We start from the raw sequence: 22995 nt of genomic DNA, 5'->3' as shown, positions 1-22995 counted from the left end.
ATTGGCGCAGAGCATCTTTTGCTGAGCATGTGCTGTAGCCTCTCAATGATTTCCTATGTGGAAGCATTGGACTGACTGAGATTACCAAGTCCGATGAGCTCAGCCAAGGGGGCAGAGCATGGGCGGGGGGCCAGCAGTGACCAGACCCACACGGCGCTGGAAAACTTACTGAGTAAGTCACCGTTTTAACCGGAGGTAAGCGGGATCTGGGGGCCTAAACAGCTATTTAGACCTGTAGTGCGAGGAATACACATTTGTATTCCTGACACTACAGAGTTCCTTTAAGTAAATTAATGAATAGCATTATGTTAAAGGGACAAGCTAAGCACCACAACCAGTACAGCATGCCTTGGTGGTTATGGTGCCAGGTGTTCTCTGGCACCATCCCACAGGTTCAGAAGGGCTGGAGGTTGGTACCCAGTGGAACCAACTAAATGTCAAAGTGTTTCAAAACACTTTAACCCCTTAAGGACACATGACATGTGTGGCATGTCATGATTCCCTTTTATTCCAGAAGTTTGGTCCTTAAGGGGTTAATCAAAAATATTCATTATTATTTGTATGGCAGCAAAATTCTGGCATAACCCATTGTTTGCAGGAAATTGGGAATTCTGCATTAATTGCTTTAAGACCATTTAATTTTCTCACATCAGTGTTAACAATTTGCATTAAAATGAGATACACACAAACACACACACACAAATTTTTTTTTTCTTTTCAGTGTGGCTGTTTTGCAATTCAGTAACAAGCTTCCAACAACCCAGTGTCAGTTTAACCATGATACTCAGCTTTTGGTAAACGAGTAAACCTGGGGTTCATTCTACATTCCACATTGTAGCGAATTCAACCCTGAACGACAACATCCATGGTCAGATCGTTTTAAACCAGAATAAGGGCGTGTCTTACCTCTAATGTTTTAACCAGGATTTTCATGTACACTTCAGAGATACCCAGAGAAAGCCCGAATATAGAAGGCAATAAAATCAGCACGAAGATCATGGCCAGCCATACTGTGAAGATGTTATAAGTTACTGTCTTAAAATCCTCCATGGTTCAGCCTGGCTATCCCTCTGTAACCCCTCAGGTAACCTTGTCATCTGTCTCCCATTCTCTGCTCCATTACCTGACAGAGCAGGAAAAACAAACTTTACCATTAAGGCACTGACTTCCTATTCTCTCCCAGGTCACTCCCCAATATTCTTTGCCCCTCCTGAATCACGACTCCCCTCCCAATTTCTGGCAGGGCTACAATAACTAGTGGAGACCTCTGTCCCCGGAGCACACATTGTGGGCACAGAAATTGCTAGATTGCCCTTTGCTCTGATAATAATTAGCTGTGTCTCAGGGTATAGGCATGTGTTCAGCAGTCCAAAAGTCACTTGTTTGTGATATTGAGTTGTAAGGAGATTTTTTTTTTTTTTTTTTTTTACATTTTGTTCTGCAGGTAAAGGTATTCTAACCTTGAAGTTGAATATAGTACAGACATTTGTTAAAAAAAAATATGTTATGTGATTATAGTGCTTCTGATATTGTGTAAGCAGTACACATTTCAGCAGTATCTCCTGCTCATATATTAATTTTTAAACAGGTGCATATTAAACTACCTTTCAGTATGTGACTGCCTGGGCGAATGAATCTAGTATGTGATTGTATGGGCGATTGTGGCTATTTGGGATGTTTGATCAATTATGTGAATGTGACTGGTTTGGGATATGTGTGCAGACGTGATACGGGCTGTACTGTATGTGTGTGGGGGGATAGGGATTGTTGTGTGTGTTGGGGAAGGTCATTGGCGAGATATAAGACACTTGGGGGTTATGACTGTTTTAATTTTTTTTTGCCTTTATGAGATTCTGTAATAGTGTAATTAGACCAAACATATTTGTCAGCACCAGGTCCAATAGGCTCATAATCGAGCCTTGAGTAAAGGTTTTTATAAAAATTAAATGTATGTATGTATGAATGTGAATGTATGAAAATGCATGTGTTGGTGTATGAATTTGAGTATGTATATGTAAATGTGAGCGTCTTTGCGTATGGATATTTCTGTGTGTGTGTATGAATGTTAGTGTGTGAGTATGTGTGCTCATAATTTCCCTAAGAAAATGGCATTGATGGCAATGCAAAAAGACAACAAAAAATGTCTACAGTCCTGCCTATGATGGTGAGGAAGAAGAGGGTGCAATCTGTAATCAACAGGGGAGAAAAATCTCATCTCCTCCCCCCTTTATTTGCATCTCCTCCATCTCCTCTCCTTCCCCCTTTATTTGCATCTCACCCATCTCCTCTCCTTCCCCCTTTATTTCCATCTCCTCTCCTTCCCCCTTTATTTGCATCTCCTCCATCTCCTCTCTTTCCCCCTTTATTTCCATCTCCTCTCCTTCCCCCTTTATTTGCATCTCCTCTCCTTCCCCCTTTATTTCCATCTCCTCCATCTCCTCTCCTTCCCCCTTTATTTCCATCTCCTCTCCATTCCCCCTTTATTTGCATCTTCTCTACTTCCCCCTTTATTTCCATCTCCTCCATCTCCTCTCCTTCCCCCTTTATTTGCATCTCACCATCTCCTCTCCTTCCCCCTTTATTTCCATCTCCTCTCCTTCCCCCTTTATTTGCATCTCCTCCATCTCCTCTCCTTCCCCCTTTATTTGCATCTCCTCTCCTTCCCCCTTGATTTCCATCTCCTCCATCTCCTCTCCTTCCCCCTTTATTTCCATCTCCTCTCCATTCCCCCTTTATTTGCATCTTCTCTCCTTCCCCCTTTATTTCCATCTCCTCCATCTCCTCTCCTTCCCCCTTTATTTGCATCTCACCCATCTCCTCTCCTTCCCCCTTTATTTCCATCTCCTCTCCATTCCCCCTTTATTTGCATCTTCTCTCCTTCCCCCTTTATTTCCATCTCCTCCATCTCCTCTCCTTCCCCCTTTATTTGCATCTCACCCATCTCCTCTTCTTCCCCCTTTATTTCCATCTCCTCCATCTCCTCCTCTGGCGGCTGCAGCACTGCCCTGGCCGGCGCATCCATTAGGGCGCACTGGCCCCGGGCGCAAGATATCAGGTATCAGCAGGATGGAAGCGCACAGTGTTCCCTCCTGCCAGTCCCTCAGTGTAGCATTCCCGAGCTCTGGTCCACGGAACAGGAGCATCCGTTTCTGAGCACTTCCTGTCAGCACTTCCTGTCAGTCCGGCCGGGTACAGGAAACAGAAGCTCCTGCACCTCGGACCATACTGGAGCTCGGCCACGCTACAATAGAGGTAGGGGAGGGAGAGAGTCCACTAAGGAAGGGAGGGGTGTAGGAGAGACAACTAAGGGAGGGGGAAGGGGTGGAGGAGAGACCACTAAGGGTGAGGGGTAAGGAGAGACCACTAAGGGAGGGAGGGGGTGGAGGAAAGACCACTGGGGGGGGGGAGGGAGGAGAGACCACTAGGTGAAGAAGGGGTTGGTGGGTGGAGAGCCTACCAAGGGATGGAGGAGGGGTGGAGGAGAGACTACTAGAAGAGGGGGTTGAGGAAGGGTGGGGAAGCAGGAGAGGCCACTAAGGGTGGGGGGAGAGGAGAGGCCACTAAGGGTGGGAGGAGAGGAGAGGCCACTATGGGAGGGGTGGCAGAGTAGAGACCACTAAGGGGGAGGGGGAGAGGAGAGACCACTAAGAGTAGGAGGGAGGAGAGACAACAAGGGGGGAGTGGAGAGACAACAAGGGGGGAGAGGGGAGACCACTGTGGGGGGTGAGGAGAGACCACTAATAGAAAGGTGGTGAGGAGAAATGACTATTGGAAAGAGGAGGAGGGACCACTGGGGGGGGGGGGGCAGAAGAGAGCAGTGTCTCTTAAGGGGGAGGGGGCAAAGGAGAGACCACTAAGGGAGGTGGGGGAGAAGAGAGACCACTAAGGGACAGAGGAGGAGAGGAGAGACCACTAAGGGGCAGGGGAGAGCTCTAAAGGACAGGAGGCAGGGGAGAGCTCTAAGGGGTAGGGGGAAGGAGAGAGCACTAAGGGATGGGGGAGCACCAATGGAAGGGGGGGTAGCAGAGGGCACTAGGAGACAGGAGGGGAGAGCACTAACGGACAGGAGCGGAGAGCACTAAGGGATGGGGGAGAGCTCTAAGAGACAGGAGGGGAGTGCACTACGGGAAGGGGGGCAGGGAGATCACTAAGGAACAGGGGAGCTCACTATGGGACAGTGGGGCAGGGGAGAGCACTAAGGGACAGGAGGGCAGAGCACTAACGGACAGGAGGGGAGAGCACTAAGGGACTGGAGGGAAGAGCTCTAAGGGACAGGAGGGGAGATCAGTAAGGGACAAGAGGTGACAGAGGCTGTGGAAGGGGGGGGGGAAGAGGAGCACAAAAGGGCTGGTAGGACTCAGTCCCTATCCTACCCCACAAACTCTCTCTTTCACAATACACGCACACACAATGCTTCCCTATACATACACATAAACACACAATGCATCCTTACACACACAGAAACACACCATGCTTCCCTTACACACAGAGAAACACACTGTAACGGAGCTCCCTGTACCCGTGGCTGGGTACCTCCGCCAAGGACCGCTTCCTAGCTGCAACAGGGGACAAACAGCAGCACTTCTGCCCACAGTTGCTGTGGCTTGACTGGGGCCCTGGAACCGCTCCCTCCTGGAGCCGAATGGTGAACTTGCTCTATCCACCCCCAGGCTCTGGATGACACTCAGTCCTGGAAGCGCTAGTCCTTACAAGGACTTTCCCGATTGAATCCTCCACACTGGAACAAGCTGGAGTAGCGATTAGCCCTTTCCCCTCCCAGTAACCAGACGACACATAGCTCGGGAAGTACAAGTTAAAATATGTTTATTCGCAGCCACAACTGGGCTTATATGCAGGTCCCCATGCAAGGGGCACTCCCCCATGGACCTGAGAGTAAACTACAGTAAAAACCTACACACGATTACATTGGCTCTCAGGTCCAGGACACTCCCATAGAAAACAAGATTATCCCTCCCCTGTGCCTGGGAGATAATTGAGTCAAGCACTGTATTAAACTCAATTATCTCCATGCACAAAAAACACACATTTCCAAAACACTCCAAAATTACCTTCAAAATACATAAAACCCCCTAAAAGTTACATCCCCTGATAGCCCCGATCTGGGTGATCCAAAAATTACCCATATCGGTTCAGAATTTTCCTGGAAGTCATAATTTGACCGACCGCACGCAAGGTCCTATGCCTAAAATAGTTCCATAGAATCGCGGCTAAGTGCCGCTGGGGACCGCCCGGGAACCACAAAGTCTTCATGATGAAAATAGTTCCAGGGCATTTTCGGCTAAGTCCCCCTCAAGTCTATTCGCGGTTTTGGTCCATGCGAACGGCTGCCAGGGAGCTAGCGTTCGGTTCTATGCACACGAATGGAAAATGCCGAACCTGGGGGAATAAAATATGGGTCTTTACAATCGCTGACCTGGCCCATAGTCGGTGGGCAGAAGGCCAGCTTCCACAGAGCCTGTTCTACACCAGACCAGTGGAGCCAGACTGCCACCAGAGCCCATCATCATCCTCATCTGGTTGTAAGTAGGCTATCTAGTATATTATTTGTGGCACTAATCTCGAATTTACCTCACTTTAAAGGGACACTGCAGCTTAATTTAGTGGTTCTGGTGTCTATAGCCTGTCTCTGCAGGCTTTTTAATGTAAACACACACGGTGTGCGGCACTGGCGTTAGTTCATATGGCAGATCATATGGGTGGGGCATTGTGATGTCACATGGAGGTGGGGGCAAATTTTTCTTTTGCCTAGGGTGGCACAAATCCTTGCACTGGCCCTGCTCAAGTGTCGAGTACGTGTAATTAAGTCGACAGATTCCAACAAGCAAGAAAGTTGAGTTAAACTTAGATAAAAGTATGTTACCTCATTACAGTAATACGGTTCATTGTGAAACTATTTATGAGCAGCTTGGCAAAAACCTGTGGCTTTTCTTGGCACCTGAAGACAGTCCCACCCCTTGCCACAATGATAATGTGAACTTTACACCACATTAATTCTGGCAAATATGGATGGCACTGACTGGCCTAGATTGCATGTTACGTTTATTCATTCAAATAGTGTAACTATGTCAATATTTTTGTCCTTTATCAAGAGAAACAGATAAAACAAATTCCCCTTCCATAAACATCTGCTATTTATTTTAGCATGACTTTGTGGTCAATCAAATCACTAAATAAATACACCATAATAGCGTCTTTAAATAAACATTAGTTTAAAGCGATGACTACACTGCACAGAGTAAAGACAGTCATTGTGGAATTTTGATATGAAAATTTTGATTTTTTTTTAGACAAACAGGGTTATTCACTAAAGTGAATTGAATTCCAAAGTGAAATTCAAATTTAACTGGAAAATTCTCTTACATTAGCTATACTTTAAGTTTGGACGGAACAATCCCCGTCTAAGGATCTAAGGACGGGGATTGTTCCGTCCAAGCGCAATAAGGTAGAGCTCCTGGATAGCTCTACCAAATGTGAGTGTATATTACTCTAATTTACTCCACTATTTTATTCATCCAACAAACAATATTGCACTATGATGTTTCCTCTCTGTTTTTCTTTTTGAGGATTTATGTGAATTGTCTATACAATACCTTTTTATGTACGTATGTTTTATCAATTACTATCTGGGGCGCGGTTCCTCTTTCCTTTTTTGCATCCTTCTTATCACAAGGTTGGGAACCCTTGTATTGGTTACCGCTGCCTATAAATCATCTTTTATTGGAGTGAGCGCCTATTATATTCTTTTCTATACTTTAAGTTTGACTACTGTGGCCTTAAAGGGGCACTATAGGCACCCAGACCACTTCAGTTTATTGAAGTGGTCTGAGTGCAGTGTACCTTTCCCCCTTAGTCCTGCAATGGTAATTCTAATTCCGTAGAAACTACAATAATTACATTGCTGCACTAAGACTGCCGCTAGTGGCTGTCAATCAGACAGACACTAGAGGCACTTCTTGCTTGTTAGGCAACTTTTGTTTACCTAACTTATGGTGCATGTCCTCACGCTGATGTCGAAGGAGGTAGAGAGCCAAACCAGCGCCATAGGATATCGACGCTGGAATCGGGTAAGTACACTAAGGGTTCACTTACACTCCTAAGGGGGGACAGAGGGAAGTATAGTGCTAAAATACAGATTTGTATTTTTAGCACTATAGTATCCCTTTAAATTTTATATTCACTTTAAATTCTCACTTAGTATATAGCCATAAAAATAACGAACTTCTAGTACAATCTCAAATAACCCAAAATGTGGATAGCGCTTTAAGAAATAAAAAAACAAACAATATATTGTGATAAATTTAAGCAACAATCACCTAAACTGACATATAGTATAAAAAAAATAAAAAAACAAGTGTTGCGCTCAAATTATACTTAACATCAAACATGTAGTAGTAGTAGTAAATTCTGTAAAGAAATAACAAATACAAGATAGTGAAGATTATCCTTATTTTAAAATAATATAATATAAGTACACTTCTGTGGGGGTTACACTCACATGTACCAGAGCCCTATCAACCCTGGCTCTGGCTGTGAAAGTCTCTTCTTTTAGAAGGAATGACTCCCATAATGTTCAGGCAGCTAGACTATGGATCCCAATAGTGGCAATATTATGGATAGTAGCTGTAGTGATGACATAACCAAAAAGACCCCAATGGCACAGTAAAACGTTACCTTTTATTTAGTAAAACAATGAAAACTGCTTGTATCCAGCATTGGTGGGCATACACAACAGTGATCCCACATAAAAGCTGGTCAAAGAAGCGTCTTTCTCACCCAGAGGAAGGTTTGATAGGGCTCTGCTGCATGTGAGTGTAACCCCCACATAAGTGTGCTTATATTATATTATTTTCTAATAAGGATAATCTGCACTATATTGTATTTGCCATTTATTTTCAGAATTTACTGCATATTTGATGTTAAGTATAATTTGAACCCCTTCTCTCTAATTGGCCTAAGGCCTCAAGCTGTCTGGGGCCTTGCGGCCACCTAAATTGCTTTAGGGCAGACGGCTCTGCTGGGTCCTCGGTCTGTGACAAAAGGCCCGACGCTGGGAGGCTTGCCTTTATACTGCTGGGTGCAGGGCCCTTCCATTCAGTCTACCCATATAGGAAGAGCCCAGTGCCTTCGGTCTGCAGCTCTACTAGGTGCAAAGTTGCAGACCATGTGATAGAGACATAGGCGTGCGCAGCCTATTGCATAAGGGTGTGCACCCTAAAGTACAAACACACCGCGTGTATATGTATGTGTGTATGTATATATACACACATACATACATACATACACTGCTGTGTGTGTGTGCTGTGTGTGTAAGGGTGCTGTGTGTGTAAGGGTGCCGTGTGTGTGTGTGTGTGGGTGCTGTGTGTGTAAGGGTGCTGGTAGTGTGCTGTTTGTGTGTGAGGGTGCTGTGTGTGTGAGGGATGTAGTGTGTGTGACGGTGCTGTGTGTGAGGGTGCTGGTAGTGTGTTGTGTGTTGTGTGCTGTGTGAGGGTGCTGTGTGTGTGTGTGTGTGTGTGTGTGTAAGGGTGCTGTGTGTATGTAAGGGTGCTGTGTGTGTGTGTGTGCGTGTGAATTTGTTTGAATGGATTGTGTGTGGAGGTTGAGGGACAGATTAGGAAATAGCGCCCCTCCCTTATTACCTTTTGCCTGGGAGGGGGGTTCCTTGCTGCCATCCCTGATCCCTGGTGGTCCTAGTGTGAGTGAACTCTAGCCAGCAGGGCTAGAGTTCACTCTTGCAAGATCTGAGCGCTGCCGGGTCCCCGGGTTCTCTCCTGCCCCCCCCCTGCCTGTGGGCCTCACTGGCCCATGGAGGCACAGAGCACGCGCACGCTTATAGATAGAGATCTCACAACCTCTTAGAGCGTTGCCACAGGTTACCATGGCAACTCTCTGGGAGATCGCAAGATCTCAATCACATGGCTTGCAGCTCTGCACCCAGCAGAGCTACAGACCGGAGTGCTGCCCACCGAACCACAAGAGAATAATTAACAGCAGGGAATAAAGGTATTTCAATGTGAGAAAGCTTGTCATTAAAACAGCCTCCGCACACTGTCACACTGCCTCCCCCTACACTGTCACATTGCATTCCCCCACACTGTCACACTGCCTCTCCCCACACTGTCACCCACCACACTGTCACACTACTTTCACCAACACTGTCACCCTGCCTTCCCCCATGCTGACACAGCCTCCGCCCATACTGTCACCCCCCTCATTGTCACACTGCCTCCCCTCACACTGCCCCCCACACTGTTTCCCTCCCACACAGAGCCCCCATGCACTGTCACACTTCCACACAGAGCCCCCTACACTCAGGGCCAGTGCAAGGATTTTTGCCGCCCAAGGCAAAAGAAAAATTTGCCGCCTCCCCATGTGACATCACAATGCTCCACCCATATGATCTGCCATATGAACTAACGCTAGTGCTGCACACAGTGTGTGTTTACATTAAAGGGACACTATAGTCACCCAGGACTCTTCAGCTCAATGAAGTGGTCTGGGTGCCAGGTCCCTCAGGTTTTAACCCTTCAGATGCAAACATAACTGTTTCCGAAAAACTGCTATGTTTACATTTGGGGTTAAGCCAGCCTCTAGTGGCTGTCTTCCGGACAACCACTAGAGGCGCATCTGCGACGCTGGAGGCATATTATGCCTCTATCGCACAGAGCGTCCAAAGGAAAGCATTGCGGCTCCACTGACGTCGGCAGAGGGAGCTGAAGTCGGCGGGGGAGGAGAGGTCACCAGCGCCGAGGGAGCCCGGTGCTGGAATAAGGTAAGCTGCTGAAGGGGTATTAACCCCTTCACTGCCACGGGAGGGGGACCCTGAAGGTAGGGGCACCATCAGGGCCCTATAGTGTCAGGAAAACCGCTTTGTTTTTCTGACACTATAGTGATCCTTTAAAAAGCCTGCAGTGACAGGCTATAGATACCGGAACCACTTCATTAACCCCTTAAGGACCAAACTTCTGGAATAAAATGGAATCATGACGTGTCACACACGTCATGTGTCCTTAAGGGGTTAAGCTGCAGTGGTTCTAGGGATTATAGTGTAGATTATAGTGGATTTAATGTGAGGTAAATTAGAAATTAGTGTCACTAATAATATACTAGATTGCCTACTTTCAACCAGATGAGGATGGTGATGGGCTCTGGCTGCAGTTTGGCTCCACTGGTCTGGTGTAGAACAGGATCTCTGGAGGCTGTTTGTAACTGTGGTCACAAAATTCAATGTTCTGGGAGAACGGGAAGCAGCTCTATTTTTGGGGCTCCTTGTGTGTAGTGGAAGCAGTGTGTGTTTGTGTATAAGGGATGTATTGTGTTTCTGGTTGTGTGTAAGGGATGCATTGTGTGAATCTGTGTTTGTATGCATAAGGGATGGAAGGTGTGTGTATGTAAGAGAAGCGGTTTGTGTGTTTGCATGTGTGTGTAAGGAATGCATTGTGTGTTTCTGTGTATGTGTGCAAAGGATGCATTGTCTAATGTGTAAGGGTTGCATTGTGTGTGTGTGTGTGTGTGTGTGTGTGTGTGTGTGTGTGTGTGTGTGTGTGTAATGGATGCATTGTGTGTTTCTGTGTGTGTAAGGGAAGCATGCTGTGTTTCTGTGTGTGTAGGGATGCATTGTGTGTTTCTGTGTATGTATAGGCATACATTGTGTGTGTGCCCGTAGTGTGAAAGAGCTCCCTGTCCTGCCCCCTGTCCTGTAGAGCTCTCCCTTCTGTCCCTTAGAGCTATCCCCTGCCCCTTAGTGGTCTCTCCTCTCCCCCCACCCTCCCCTAGCGGTCTCTCCTCTCCCCCCACCCTCCCCTAGCGGTCTCTTCTCACACCAACCCACCCTCCCTGTGTGCTCCTCACCTCCCCCTCCCTGTGTTCTCCTCACCTCCCTTTCTTCTCACCCCCCTCCCTGTGTTCTTCTCACCCCCTCCCTGTGTTCTTCTCACCTCCCCCTCCCTGTGTTCTTCTCACCTCCCCCTCCCTGTGTTCTTCTCACCTGCCCCTCCTTGTGTCTTCCTCACCTCCCCCCTCCTTGTGTCTTCCTCACATCCCCCTCCCTGTGTCTTCCTCACCTCCCCCTCCCTGTTTTCTCCTCATATCCACCCTCCATATCTTCACCTCATACCCCCCTCCCTGTCTTCTCCTCATATCCCCCCTCCCTGTATTCTCCTCATCACCCCTTCACCCCCCCTCCCTCCCTGTGTTCTTCTTACTCCCCCACACCCCTCCGTGTTCTTCTTATCCCCCTCCCCTCTTCTTATCCTCCCTCCCCTCTTTTTCTTACTCCCCTTCCCCCTCTTCTTCTTACTCCCCTTCCCCCCTCTTCTTCTTACTCCCCCTCTTCTTCTTACTCCCCCTCCCCCCTCCCCTCTTCTTCTTACTCCCCCAGTTCTTCTTACTCCCCCCGTGTTCTCCTCACCTCCCCCCCCGTGTTCTCCTCACCTCCCCCCGTGTTCTCCTCACCTCCCCCGTCTTCTCCTCACCTCCCCACCCTGTCTTCTCCTCACCTCCCCCCTGTCTTCTCCTCATCTCCCCCTCCCTGTCTTCTCCTCATCTACCCCCTCCCTGTCTTCTCCTCATATTCCCCCTCCCTGTCTTCTCCTCATATCCCTCATATCCCCCCTCCCTGCCTTCTCCTCAACCACTAGAGGCGCATCTGCGACGCTGGAGGCATATTATGCCTCTATCTCCTCATATCCCCCCTCCATATCTTCACCTCATACCCCCCTCCCTGTCTTCTCCTCATATCCCCCCTCCCTGTCTTCTCCTCATCACCCCTTCACCCCACCTCCCTCCCTGTGTTCTTCTTACTCCCCCACACCCCTCCGTGTTCTTCTTATCCCCCCTCCCCTCTTCTTATCCCCCTCCCCTCTTCTTCTTACTCCCCTTCCCCCTCTTCTTCTTACTCCCCTTCCCCCCTCTTCTTCTTACTCCCCCTCTTCTTCTTACTCCCACCTTCCCTCTTCTTCTTACTCCCCCTGCCCCCTCCCCTCTTCTTCTTACTCCCCCAGTTCTCCTCACCTCCCCCCGTGTTCTCCTCACCTCCCCCCGTGTTCTCCTCACCTCCCCCCGTGTTCTCCTCACCTCCCCACCCTGTCTTCTCCTCACCTCCCCCCCTGTCTTCTCCTCACCTCCCCCCTGTCTTCTCCTCATCTCCCCCCTCCCTGTCTTCTCCTCATCTCCCCCTCCCTGTCTTCTCCTCATACCCCCCTCCCTGTCTTCTCCTCATATCCCCCCTCCCTGTCTTCTCCTCATATCCCCCCTCCCTGTGTTCTTCTCACCTCCCCCTCCCTGTGTTCTTCTCACCTCCCCCCTCCCTGTGTCTTCCTCACCTCCCCCCTTCCTGTGTTCTCCTCACCTCCCCTTCTCCTCACCCCCCCCCCGTGTTCTTCTTACTCCCCCGCACCCCTCCGTGTTCTTCTTATCCCCCTCCCCTCTTCTTATCCCCCTCCCCTCTTCTTCTTACTCCCCTTCCCCCTCTTCTTCTTACTCCCCCTCTTCTTCTTACTCCCACCCCACATTCCCCTCTTCTTTTTACTCCTCCTCTCCCTCCCTGCCTACACTGTCACCATGCACACACAGCCCCACACACTGTTACCCTCCTCCACACACTGCCCCCACACACTGTTCCCCTTCCACACACAGCCCCACATACTGTCACGCTTCCACACACTGCCCTCCCACACACAGTCCCCACACTGTCATCCTCCCACACTGTCACCCTTCTACACACACTGTAACCCTATCATGCACTGCCCCCAAGGGGTCACCCTCCCACACACACGCTGTCACCCTTCCACAAACTGCCCATCCACATTGTCACCCTACACATGCTATCACCCCCATCTTCACCCAGCCACACTCACATTAACCCCTCCTAATACTGTTGCTCTCACCCTCTCCAACCACACCACACTTACCTGCCTCGCTCTGCCACACTCACCATATCACATTAACCTCCCTACTAATCTTGTCACACTCATCTCCTCTCACACTGTGATGTAATTCCAGTAAAATACAAGTTTAGCAGGCTAAGATTGCCACAAGGCATATGTATGTATATGTGTTTGTAGTATCAGTTAGTTAATTATACGTAGCTAAGATACTGTCATCACTGTACTGACCAGGTGCAGGAATGTAAGAACTGGAATTACGCGTCCCTCTCCTTTGTATCAGATGAGCCACGTGGTTAGACCGGATGGATGAGTTTAGACTCTATTTATTAAATAGGTTAAGGGTATGTGTGGGTGTAGTTAATTGTGGGAGGAGCTACAGTGCTATATAAGGAATGTACTCTATGTATTCAGTACTCAGACTTTGCTGTATTTTGGTGACGCTAGTCCCTCTGAGTCCCGATCGGTGATCCAATAAAGAATCTCTTCCTTCCTGAAGAAACCTGTGTCCATCTCTCTGTGCTTGGCTTCCGTCAGTTTCTCCGGTATCATTTGGTGCATTGGCCGGGAAGCTCATCGTTCAACGGTAGCTGAGAGGCAGAGGCGTGAGACGGTCTATCTTTGCCCACGTTCTCTACGGCTGCACCCCTGAACTTCTGCGTGGACCTCCCTTCGTCTCGGCGCCACTGGTCTGTTGTCCAGGAGATCATCGGCCTCTACGTGAGAAGTGCTGGGGTGTCCCCGTCGATGAGTGTGAACTCAGGTTCAGGAACGAGGAGGTAAGACAACTGCTGTTTTAGACGGCAGGACCCACTAGGGGTATACCGATTGTGCGGTAGGCCCAAAGGGGTTTTGAATCTGTGTATCTGCCCCCTCTGTCGGAGGGAAGGAGCGAAGGCGCACCGCTCGATCGAACGCTCTTTAGTCAGACCGTTTGATTTGGTTAGTCAGGCGGGGTCCTGGTGTAAATAGCCCTAGCCGGACACCGGTGTCTTGTCTAGACTAGCGTTCTAGGGTGTATATTACGTTCGCTAGGTCGGAGGGACCGGGAGACTAAGCGGCGCCTGTGTAAATTCGGTTCGCTAGTTCTCATCCTATCTGGGCTAAGTGGGAAGGCGTGTAAATTTGGAACCCACTAGACTTTTGATAGTGCGACTAAGAGGCGCCTGTGTAAATTCGGTTCTCTAGCTCGCTATATATGTGGTGATTGGGCAGTGTGGCTAACCAAAACGGGTGTATATAGTTTTAGGTAGTCCATTCAAGGTACTGGCCAATAGTTTAGTTGGGAATTGTAAATGTGTTAACGATTGTTTTAGTAAAGTGTATATCTTGTTAGATAGCGCGAGCTCAGCCGTCTAGCGAGAGTGTTAATAGTGTGTTGCTGTATTATAGTGCACGGTACCATAACCCTGTATATTTACTGACATTATATAATAAGTACTAATCATTGTCGTCCATTGCATGTTTAACACCATAACCACTAATAATTGTATTGTGACCTTAACTTGTGCTTTGACCTATGCTAACCGTACTGTAACCGCTATTTGTAAAAGACGATGTTACTGGGGTGTGTTATAGACGGGTAATTCGTATATAGAGAATTATAGCGTGGGTGACTGTATAGTTACGCCAAAGGGCATAATATTGATTATATAGTGACTGGTGTAACAGCTGTGTGTGTACGGGAATTCCCTGAGTGTTTATTGTTATTGTGTACGTTTCACTTGGTAACCGTACCACGTGGTGCTGTTGCCAGAGGAAACGGGTGTGACTGTTGAATAGTACGCGTGTATAGTATTCGTTGTCGACGACGTTCCATTGTTAAGTATGGGTGCGTCGCAGTCAACGATTCCGGATCCCTTAGGATGTATGGTTAAGAATTTTAAAAAGGGATTCAAAGTTTGTGATTTTGGGGTAAAGATGTCTCCTGTACGTTTGGTCACTTTGTGTACTAGGGAGTGGCCTACTTTGGTTGCGGCATGGCCGCCACGTGGCAGTTTGGATCCAACTCTGGTACAGCGCTTACACGTGGCTGTATCGGGTAGGCCTGAACTTTACGGCCAGTTTCCTTATATTGACTGTTGGAGACAGGCCGTAAATGACTCGCCAAAATGGCTCCAGACATGCCACGAGGAGCAGTGTCGCCTCATGGTAGCTAGGACTTGCTCGTCCACTAGGACTGGTGTTAGGCCCATTTTGGACACGCCCCCTGAGTCCGAGATCCCTTTGCCGCCCCCTTACTTTCCGTTAAGAAGAAGTGACGCAAACGCAGGAAGTCCTGCACCCCTCCCCTCATTACCCTCATCCACTTCCGCTTCCTCCTCCAGTACAGGATCCACCCCCCCTCGTACTAAATCTCCCCTTCCGGAACCAGAACCCACCCCCATTAGAAACGAATATCCTGATTTGGCGCCACTTCAGACTTCCGGTCAAGCTTCATCTAGCTCGACCCGAAGTGTTTTATTTACAACCTTTTCCCAAAACCAACCTCCCACATCCCCATACCCTATCTCTCCCCGACCGGAACCCATGACTGACGCCTCTCTACGTAGCCCCATCCAAACCCGACAGTTGACTGGTGCCCAACAATTAAAGCACTATCAGATGCCTCTTCGTCTGAATCCCGGGTCAGCTTATATCGATGCCGCAGGTCAAATGGCACACGCTGACCCAGTCTTCGTATATGTCCCATTTACCACAACCGATCTTTTAAACTGGAAGACCCATAATTCCTCGTATACTGAGAAACCACAAGCTATGACTGATCTGTTCACCTCAATAGTACTGACGCATAATCCGACATGGGCTGATTGCCAGCAGTTACTAATGACTTTATTTAACAATGAGGAAAGGACAAGAATAAATCAAGCAGCCATTAAAGCATTAGAGGATAGAGCCCGTGCTTTGAACCAAGCCAATCCAGCAGCATGGGCCGCGACACACTATCCCAACACCGATCCCGATTGGAACGTAAATGGTGCTGATATGGTTCAACTCAGAGCCTATAGAGACGCTATAATTGCTGGCATGAAAGCCGGAGGAAAGAAAGCCATTAACATGTCGAAGACAGTTGAGGTGATCCAGAAAAGCGATGAAGCGCCCAGTGTCTTTTATGACCGATTATTGGAGGCATACCGCTTGTATACCCCCTTTAATCCGGAAGACGCAGACAATTCCCGAATGGTTAACTCCGCCTTTGTCAGCCAAGCATACGGAGATATTAAGCGCAAGCTACAAAAGTTAGAAGGGTTTGCAGGTATGTCCATCACCCAACTAATGGAGGTAGCAAATAAGGTCTATATGAACAGGGATACAGAAAGTAAGAAAGAGGAAGAGCGCAAGATGCGTAAAAAGGCTGATATGCTAGCGGTAGCGATCGCAGGCGTAGATAAACGGGGCCCAGATAGAGGCAATAATAGATGGAGTAGGGAGCCTTTGAGTAGGAATCAGTGCGCGTATTGCAAGGAAGAAGGGCATTGGAGGAACGAGTGTCCACAAAGAGAGCAGTACGAGAGAGACCAACCCAGGGCAGGCTACGGAAACTTTAGAGGTAGAGCGAGAGGTAGAGGAGGCCCCGGAGGGAGTAATGGTTATAGAGGGAGTAATGGGAACAGAGGAAGTGTTAGGGAAGACAGGTATATTCCAGCAGCGCAAAGGTCCCGCGATAGAGAAGGTAGGGACTTTGTAGGATTGGCTGACACTGTCATGGAGGACTATTGATACCGACCGGGCTCCATCCCCCTTGGTCGAGCGGAGCCTATGGTCGATGTATCAATAGGGGGGAAAAGGAGTGCGTTCATGATCGACACTGGTGCTGAACATTCAGTGGTGACTAATCTAGTTGCTCCTCCATCTGGAAGGACTATTACTGTGATAGGAGCAACTGGAAGAAGTGCTGAAAAACCGGTTCTTAAAAGTCGACTCTGTACATTGGGAGGCCACGTAGTAAAACACCAATTCCTTTATATGCCTGAATGTCCAGTCCAATTGCTGGGACGTGATATGCTATCAAAATTACAAGCGCAGATTACGTTCCTACCAAATGGAACAACATCCTTAAAGTTTAATGGACCTTCAGGTATTATGACTTTATCCGTACCAAAGGAAGAAGAGTGGCGACTTTATACAGTGTTGACTAGCCAAAACCCTAGGAGTGATGAGACATTGTTTAACATACCAGGAGTTTGGGCAGAGAACAACCCACCAGGACTGGCCCGCAATATTCCACCAATAAAAATTGAACTGAAACATGGGGTTTATCCAGTGAGCCTAAGACAATATCACATTCCGCAGAAGGCTAAGAAGAACATCCAATCCTATCTGGATAAGTTCATACGGTATGGTATCCTAAAATTCTGTACTTCCCCCTGGAACACCCCATTGCTGCCTGTTCAAAAGCCCGGTACAGATGAGTATCGACCTGTACAGGACTTAAGAGCAGTCAATGATGCGGTTGTTAGCATACATCCAGTTGTACCCAATCCATATAACCTGCTTGCTTTAATTCCGGGCGGGGCTACTTACTTCACAGTCTTAGATCTCAAAGATGCCTTCTTTTGCCTCCGAATTGCCGCAGAAAGCCAATGTATTTTCGCTTTCCAATGGGAGAACGCTGTAACGGGCTCAAAACGCCAAATGACTTGGACAAGACTGCCCCAAGGGTTTAAAAATTCACCTACCCTATTTGGTTCAGCTCTAAGTCAAGATCTACTGGATTTCGAGTCTATCCCAGGAGAATGTGTATTGTTACAATATGTAGATGACTTGTTGATAGCAGCAGTTACAAAAGAAAAATGTCAGCAAGCAACGCACGATCTACTACATATTCTCTGGAAGGCAGGATACAAGGTGTCCAGGAAGAAGGCTCAGTTGTGTTTGCCAACTGTCAAGTATCTGGGATTCCATATCTCTGAAGGTCAAAGGATTATGGGGCCAGAGAGAAAAGAAGCTGTCTGCCAAATACCAATACCCAAGAATAGAAGACAAGTGCGAGAATTCTTGGGGGCAGCAGGCTTCTGTAGGATATGGATTCCCAGCTATGCGATACTGGCAAAACCTCTGTACGCAGCCATCAAAGGTACAGAGCACGACCCCTTCTTATGGACCCAAGAACAGCAAACGGCATTTGAAGATGTGAAGAAGGCTTTGATGAGTGCCCCAGCATTAGGTCTACCTGATCACACACGACCATTCTACTTATATGTACACGAGCAAAGAAGAATGGCTGTGGGAGTATTGACACAGTACTTGGGATCATGGCAAAGACCTGTTGCCTACATGTCTAAGCAACTGGATGCAGTGGCCAGCGGACTTCCACCTTGTCTAAGAGCCGTAGCTGCAGCCGCCCTGCTAGTAGCTGAAGCCGATAAACTCACTCTGGGTCAAGAACTTTATGTACGAGTCCCACATGCAGTACAGACGTTGTTGGATTACAAAGGAAATCATTGGTTTAGTAACAGCCGTATGACCAAGTATCAAGCAATGTTGTGTGAAAACCCAAGAGTGCATTTAGAGACTGTAAACACCTTAAATCCAGCTACCCTTTTGCCACAACCTACTGAAAGTCAACATGATTGTTTGGAAGTAATGGATGAAGTATTTTCAAGTAGACCAGATCTTCGTGATTTTCCCATCCAGAACCCCGATGTTCAATATTACACCGACGGCAGTAGTTATGTGAAAGAAGGGATCCGCTATGCAGGATATGCAGTGACAACAATAGACAAGGTGATAGAAGCTCGGCCACTGGCGAAAGGAACATCAGCACAAAAGGCAGAATTGATAGCACTAACACGAGCGTTACAATTGGCTGAAGGTTTAAGAGTGAATATCTATACGGACTCTAAGTATGCGTTTTTAACCACTCATGCCCACGGAGCTTTGTATAAAGAAAGAGGACTACTGAATTCAGAAGGCAAAGAAATCAAGTACGCAGCTGAAATCCTACAACTATTGGAAGCAGTGTGGGAGCCGAAAGAAGTCGGTATCATACATTGTCGAGCGCATCTGAGAGGAGATGGTGATGTAACCAAGGGAAATCGGATGGCAGATAGTGCAGCTAAGCGTGCTGCTGAATCAGGAAGACAGGAGTATGTGGGGCATATAGCTGCTCTTATACCAACTCCACTGTCCCAATGGACTCCAGTTTATACAGCTCAAGAAGAGGAGTGGTTAAAGACTGAACCGGGAAAGTATTTGGAGAACAAGTGGTATCAGCTAGAAGATGGAAGAATAGTTATACCAGCATCACTAGCAGTAGAAATTGTCCAGAACTATCATAATGGGACACATTCTGGGAGAGACAGTACTGAAGAATCTCTCAGGAAACATTTCTACATACCAAGATTGTCCAACTTGACTCAGGCCATTGTACGCAGATGTGTAACGTGTGCTAAGAATAATGCAAGACAAGGACCAGTAAAGCCACCAGGAGTCCAGTTTATGGGGGGACTCCCCATGTCCGATCTACAAATAGACTTTACAGTAATGCCTAAATCGGGTGGACATCGTTACCTGTTGGTAATTGTGTGCACCTATTCAGGCTGGGTAGAAGCATGTCCTACTCGTACAGAGAAAGCAGGAGAAGTTGTAAGATTCCTGCTACGAGAAATAATACCCCGATATGGACTACCCTGTTCTATAGGATCGGACAATGGTCCAGCTTTTGTTCATCAGTGCCTACAACAACTGACTCATATGCTTGGTATAAAGTGGAGGCTTCATACTGCATATAGACCCCAGAGTTCTGGTAAGGTAGAGAGAATGAATAGAACTATAAAGAACCAGTTGGCTAAAATGTGTCAGGAAACCCAACTTAAGTGGAACGTTCTCTTACCCATAGCTTTATTGCGAATCCGCAGTACCCCTACCAGAAGGATGGGCCTCTCTCCTTTTGAAATCATGTATGGGCGACCACCTCCCGTACTTGGTAACTTAAGGGGGGATTTGAGTCAGTTGGGAGAAGGAATTACCCGGCAGCAGGTTGTAGAGTTGGGTAAGACTATGGAGGAGGTACAGAAATGGGTACAAGATAGATTACCTGTGAATATTTATCCCCCTGTTCATAGTTATCATCCAGGAGACCAAGTGTGGATTAAAGAGTGGAATAATGTACCGTTAGGGCCCAAGTGGAGAGGTCCTTATGTTGTTCTTTTGTCTACCCCTACAGCGATAAAAGTAGCCGAAGTAACTCCGTGGATACATCACTCCAGGGTTAAACCAGCAGCAGTCGATTCTTGGCAAATTACAGCAGATCCAGAGAATCCCTGCAAGATCCGGTTGAAACGCACTACTCAGTCGGAGTAACGAGGAATTATTGTGGATTACAAATTTTATTGTTACAGGTGTGAGTGAGAAGGCCATAATAAAGCCTGTCCGCTTACCAACACATAGTGTATAAGCCAGGAAAGTCTCGAAGGGACACCTGTGAAGACGAGCAGAACTCCATTCCCTGCAGCCCTCACATCCTGGAAGCTGAGGTTCCATCGCACGGACGAAGACTGAGGATGACGGCGAAAGATGTGCTTTTGATTGTGTTTATTTATATGTGTTTTTATATTCAGGAAGGTAGAGGTACCGACACTCCTAGCTGTGAGGTATGCATTAAGACTACGAGAACAGGTAACCATATTTCCCAAACCCTAATTTGGCATTCACAGTACGAGTGTAAAGGAGAGGTATCAAAATGTAGATACCTAAATATAGACTATAGTGTGTGCCATTTAGGAGTAGGAGAACCTAAGTGCTTCAGTCCAGAGTATCAACCTCGTACAATTTGGTTGACTCTCAGGAATGGAGATCCTCAGGGGACCCTAATTAATAAGACGGTGTTAGAATCCGTATATTCTTCGGGTGTTCTGCTATTTGATGCATGTAAGGCGATATCAAGTGGTAGAAAGCCGTGGAATGTATGTGGGGATCTTAGATGGGAGAGGACGTATGGGTCTAACGATAAATACATTTGTCCCAGTAGCAAAAATAAATATGTGAGTCCTAGATGCCCAAATAAAGACTATAACTTTTGTCCATATTGGTCTTGTGTGGGGTGGGCGACTTGGGGACAGACAGTAGATAAAGACATGATAGTGACTAAGTTGCCGACTAGCCCTTATTGTAAGTCTATGGAATGCAACCCAGTCCATATACTTATTAATAACCCCGACAAGTTCCTAGATAAGTATGGAAATTTATTTGGGTTTCAGATATACGGGACGGGTTTAGATCCTGGGACATTATTGTTTATAGGAATAGAGACTGATACGGTATCCTCCCAGACTCATCAAGTATACCATTCCTTTTATGAAGAGATGAGTATAGATAATAAGATCCCCCATAACGCTAAAAACCTGTTCATTGACCTAGCTGAAAGTATTGCCGGTAGTCTTAATGTTACCAACTGCTATGTGTGTGGAGGTACTAACATGGGAGACCAATGGCCTTGGGAAGCAAAGGAGGTAATGTCCGGTTCTGAGGCAGTTGACCAACTAATATCTACACAAGCCGATTATCATTTGAGTGTTAGAGGTAAATCTGAGTGGAGATTAAAGACCTCCATCATAGGTTATGTTTGCATAGCAAGGAAAGGAATAATGTATAATACTTCTGTAGGAGAATTAACTTGTCTAGGGCAAAAAGCTTATGATGATGATACTAAAAATACAACTTGGTGGTCGGCTTCAAATGTCTCAGAACCATCTAACCCGTTTGCTAGATATGCCAGTTTAAAGGATGTGTGGTTTGATTTATCCATCACATCTACCTGGAGAGCCCCAGCAAATTTGTACTGGATCTGTGGTAAGAAAGCCTATTCGGAGTTGCCACAGGACTGGGAAGGGGCATGTGTGTTGGGTATGCTCAAACCATCCTTCTTCTTGTTACCGATTGAAACAGGTGAGACTTTAGGTGTTAAAGTGTATGATGTGAATCATAGGAAGAAAAGGGGACCCTTAGAGATAGGCACCTGGGAAGATAATGAATGGCCTCCCCAGCGTATCATAGATTATTATGGGCCAGCCACGTGGGCAGAAGATGGTACCTTTGGTTATAGAACCCCAATTTATATGCTCAACCGTATTATAAGATTACAGGCGGTGGTTGAGATTATTACTAATGAGACCTCACAAGCACTCAATCTTCTAGCGAAGCATAATACCAGGATGAGGACAGCAGTGTACCAAAATAGATTAGCCTTGGATTACCTTTTGGCAGTAGAGGGAGGTGTATGTGGGAAGTTTAACCTGAGCAATTGCTGTCTTCAAATAGATGACGAAGGGCAAGCAATAGCTGAGCTTACTAGCCATATGGTTAAACTAGTGCATGTGCCTACTCAGGTATGGAAAGGGTACAATCCAAGTAGTTGGTTTGGTAGCTGGTATGAGTGGTTTGGAGGGCTTAAGGCAGTGGTAGGTGGAGTCCTACTGATTTTACTGTTGTGTCTACTCCTACCGTGTCTTATACCCTTAGTAGTTAGGTCTGTGCAAAGCCTGATAGGAAGTATAGCAGAGAGGAAGGCTGCTGCACAGATAATGGCGATATATAAGTATAAGGCTCTAGATCAAGGAGAACCAATGCAGGAAGATGAGTGTTAAAAGATTCACATCATAAGATAAGTCTGGTCTGGTTCATGGTAACCTGAGGTATATGCAAACCAAGGTTAAGTGATGCCTCAAGTAATTGTGAAATATCAGAGGCATCAAAGGGGGGAATGTGATGTAATTCCAGTAAAATACAAGTTTAGCAGGCTAAGATTGCCACAAGGCATATGTATGTATATGTGTTTGTAGTATCAGTTAGTTAATTATACGTAGCTAAGATACTGTCATCACTGTACTGACCAGGTGCAGGAATGTAAGAACTGGAATTACGCGTCCCTCTCCTTTGTATCAGATGAGCCACGTGGTTAGACCGGATGGATGAGTTTAGACTCTATTTATTAAATAGGTTAAGGGTATGTGTGGGTGTAGTTAATTGTGGGAGGAGCTACAGTGCTATATAAGGAATGTACTCTATGTATTCAGTACTCAGACTTTGCTGTATTTTGGTGACGCTAGTCCCTCTGAGTCCCGATCGGTGATCCAATAAAGAATCTCTTCCT

General features: G+C 47.0%; 1 protein-coding gene across 1 annotated transcript in view; it reads right to left on the bottom strand.

Moving 5' to 3' along the window:
* The window catches only part of GPAT3 (glycerol-3-phosphate acyltransferase 3), a 103892-nt gene extending 102715 nt beyond the window's left edge, over positions 1 to 1177 (bottom strand). Inside the window, exon 1 of the mRNA XM_063458751.1 lies at positions 907 to 1177. Coding sequence (XP_063314821.1) covers positions 907 to 1050 — 144 coding nt within the window. The 5' untranslated portion in view covers positions 1051 to 1177. The remainder of the gene's footprint in view (positions 1 to 906) is intronic.
* Between the last annotated feature and the right edge of the window lie 21818 nt (positions 1178 to 22995).

The sequence above is a fragment of the Pelobates fuscus genome, chromosome 6 (assembly GCF_036172605.1).
Source record: "Pelobates fuscus isolate aPelFus1 chromosome 6, aPelFus1.pri, whole genome shotgun sequence".
Classification (NCBI taxonomy): domain Eukaryota; kingdom Metazoa; phylum Chordata; class Amphibia; order Anura; family Pelobatidae; genus Pelobates; species Pelobates fuscus.
The sequence above is the reverse complement of the archived record's forward strand: the minus strand, read 5'-3'. Positions and strand labels throughout refer to the sequence as shown.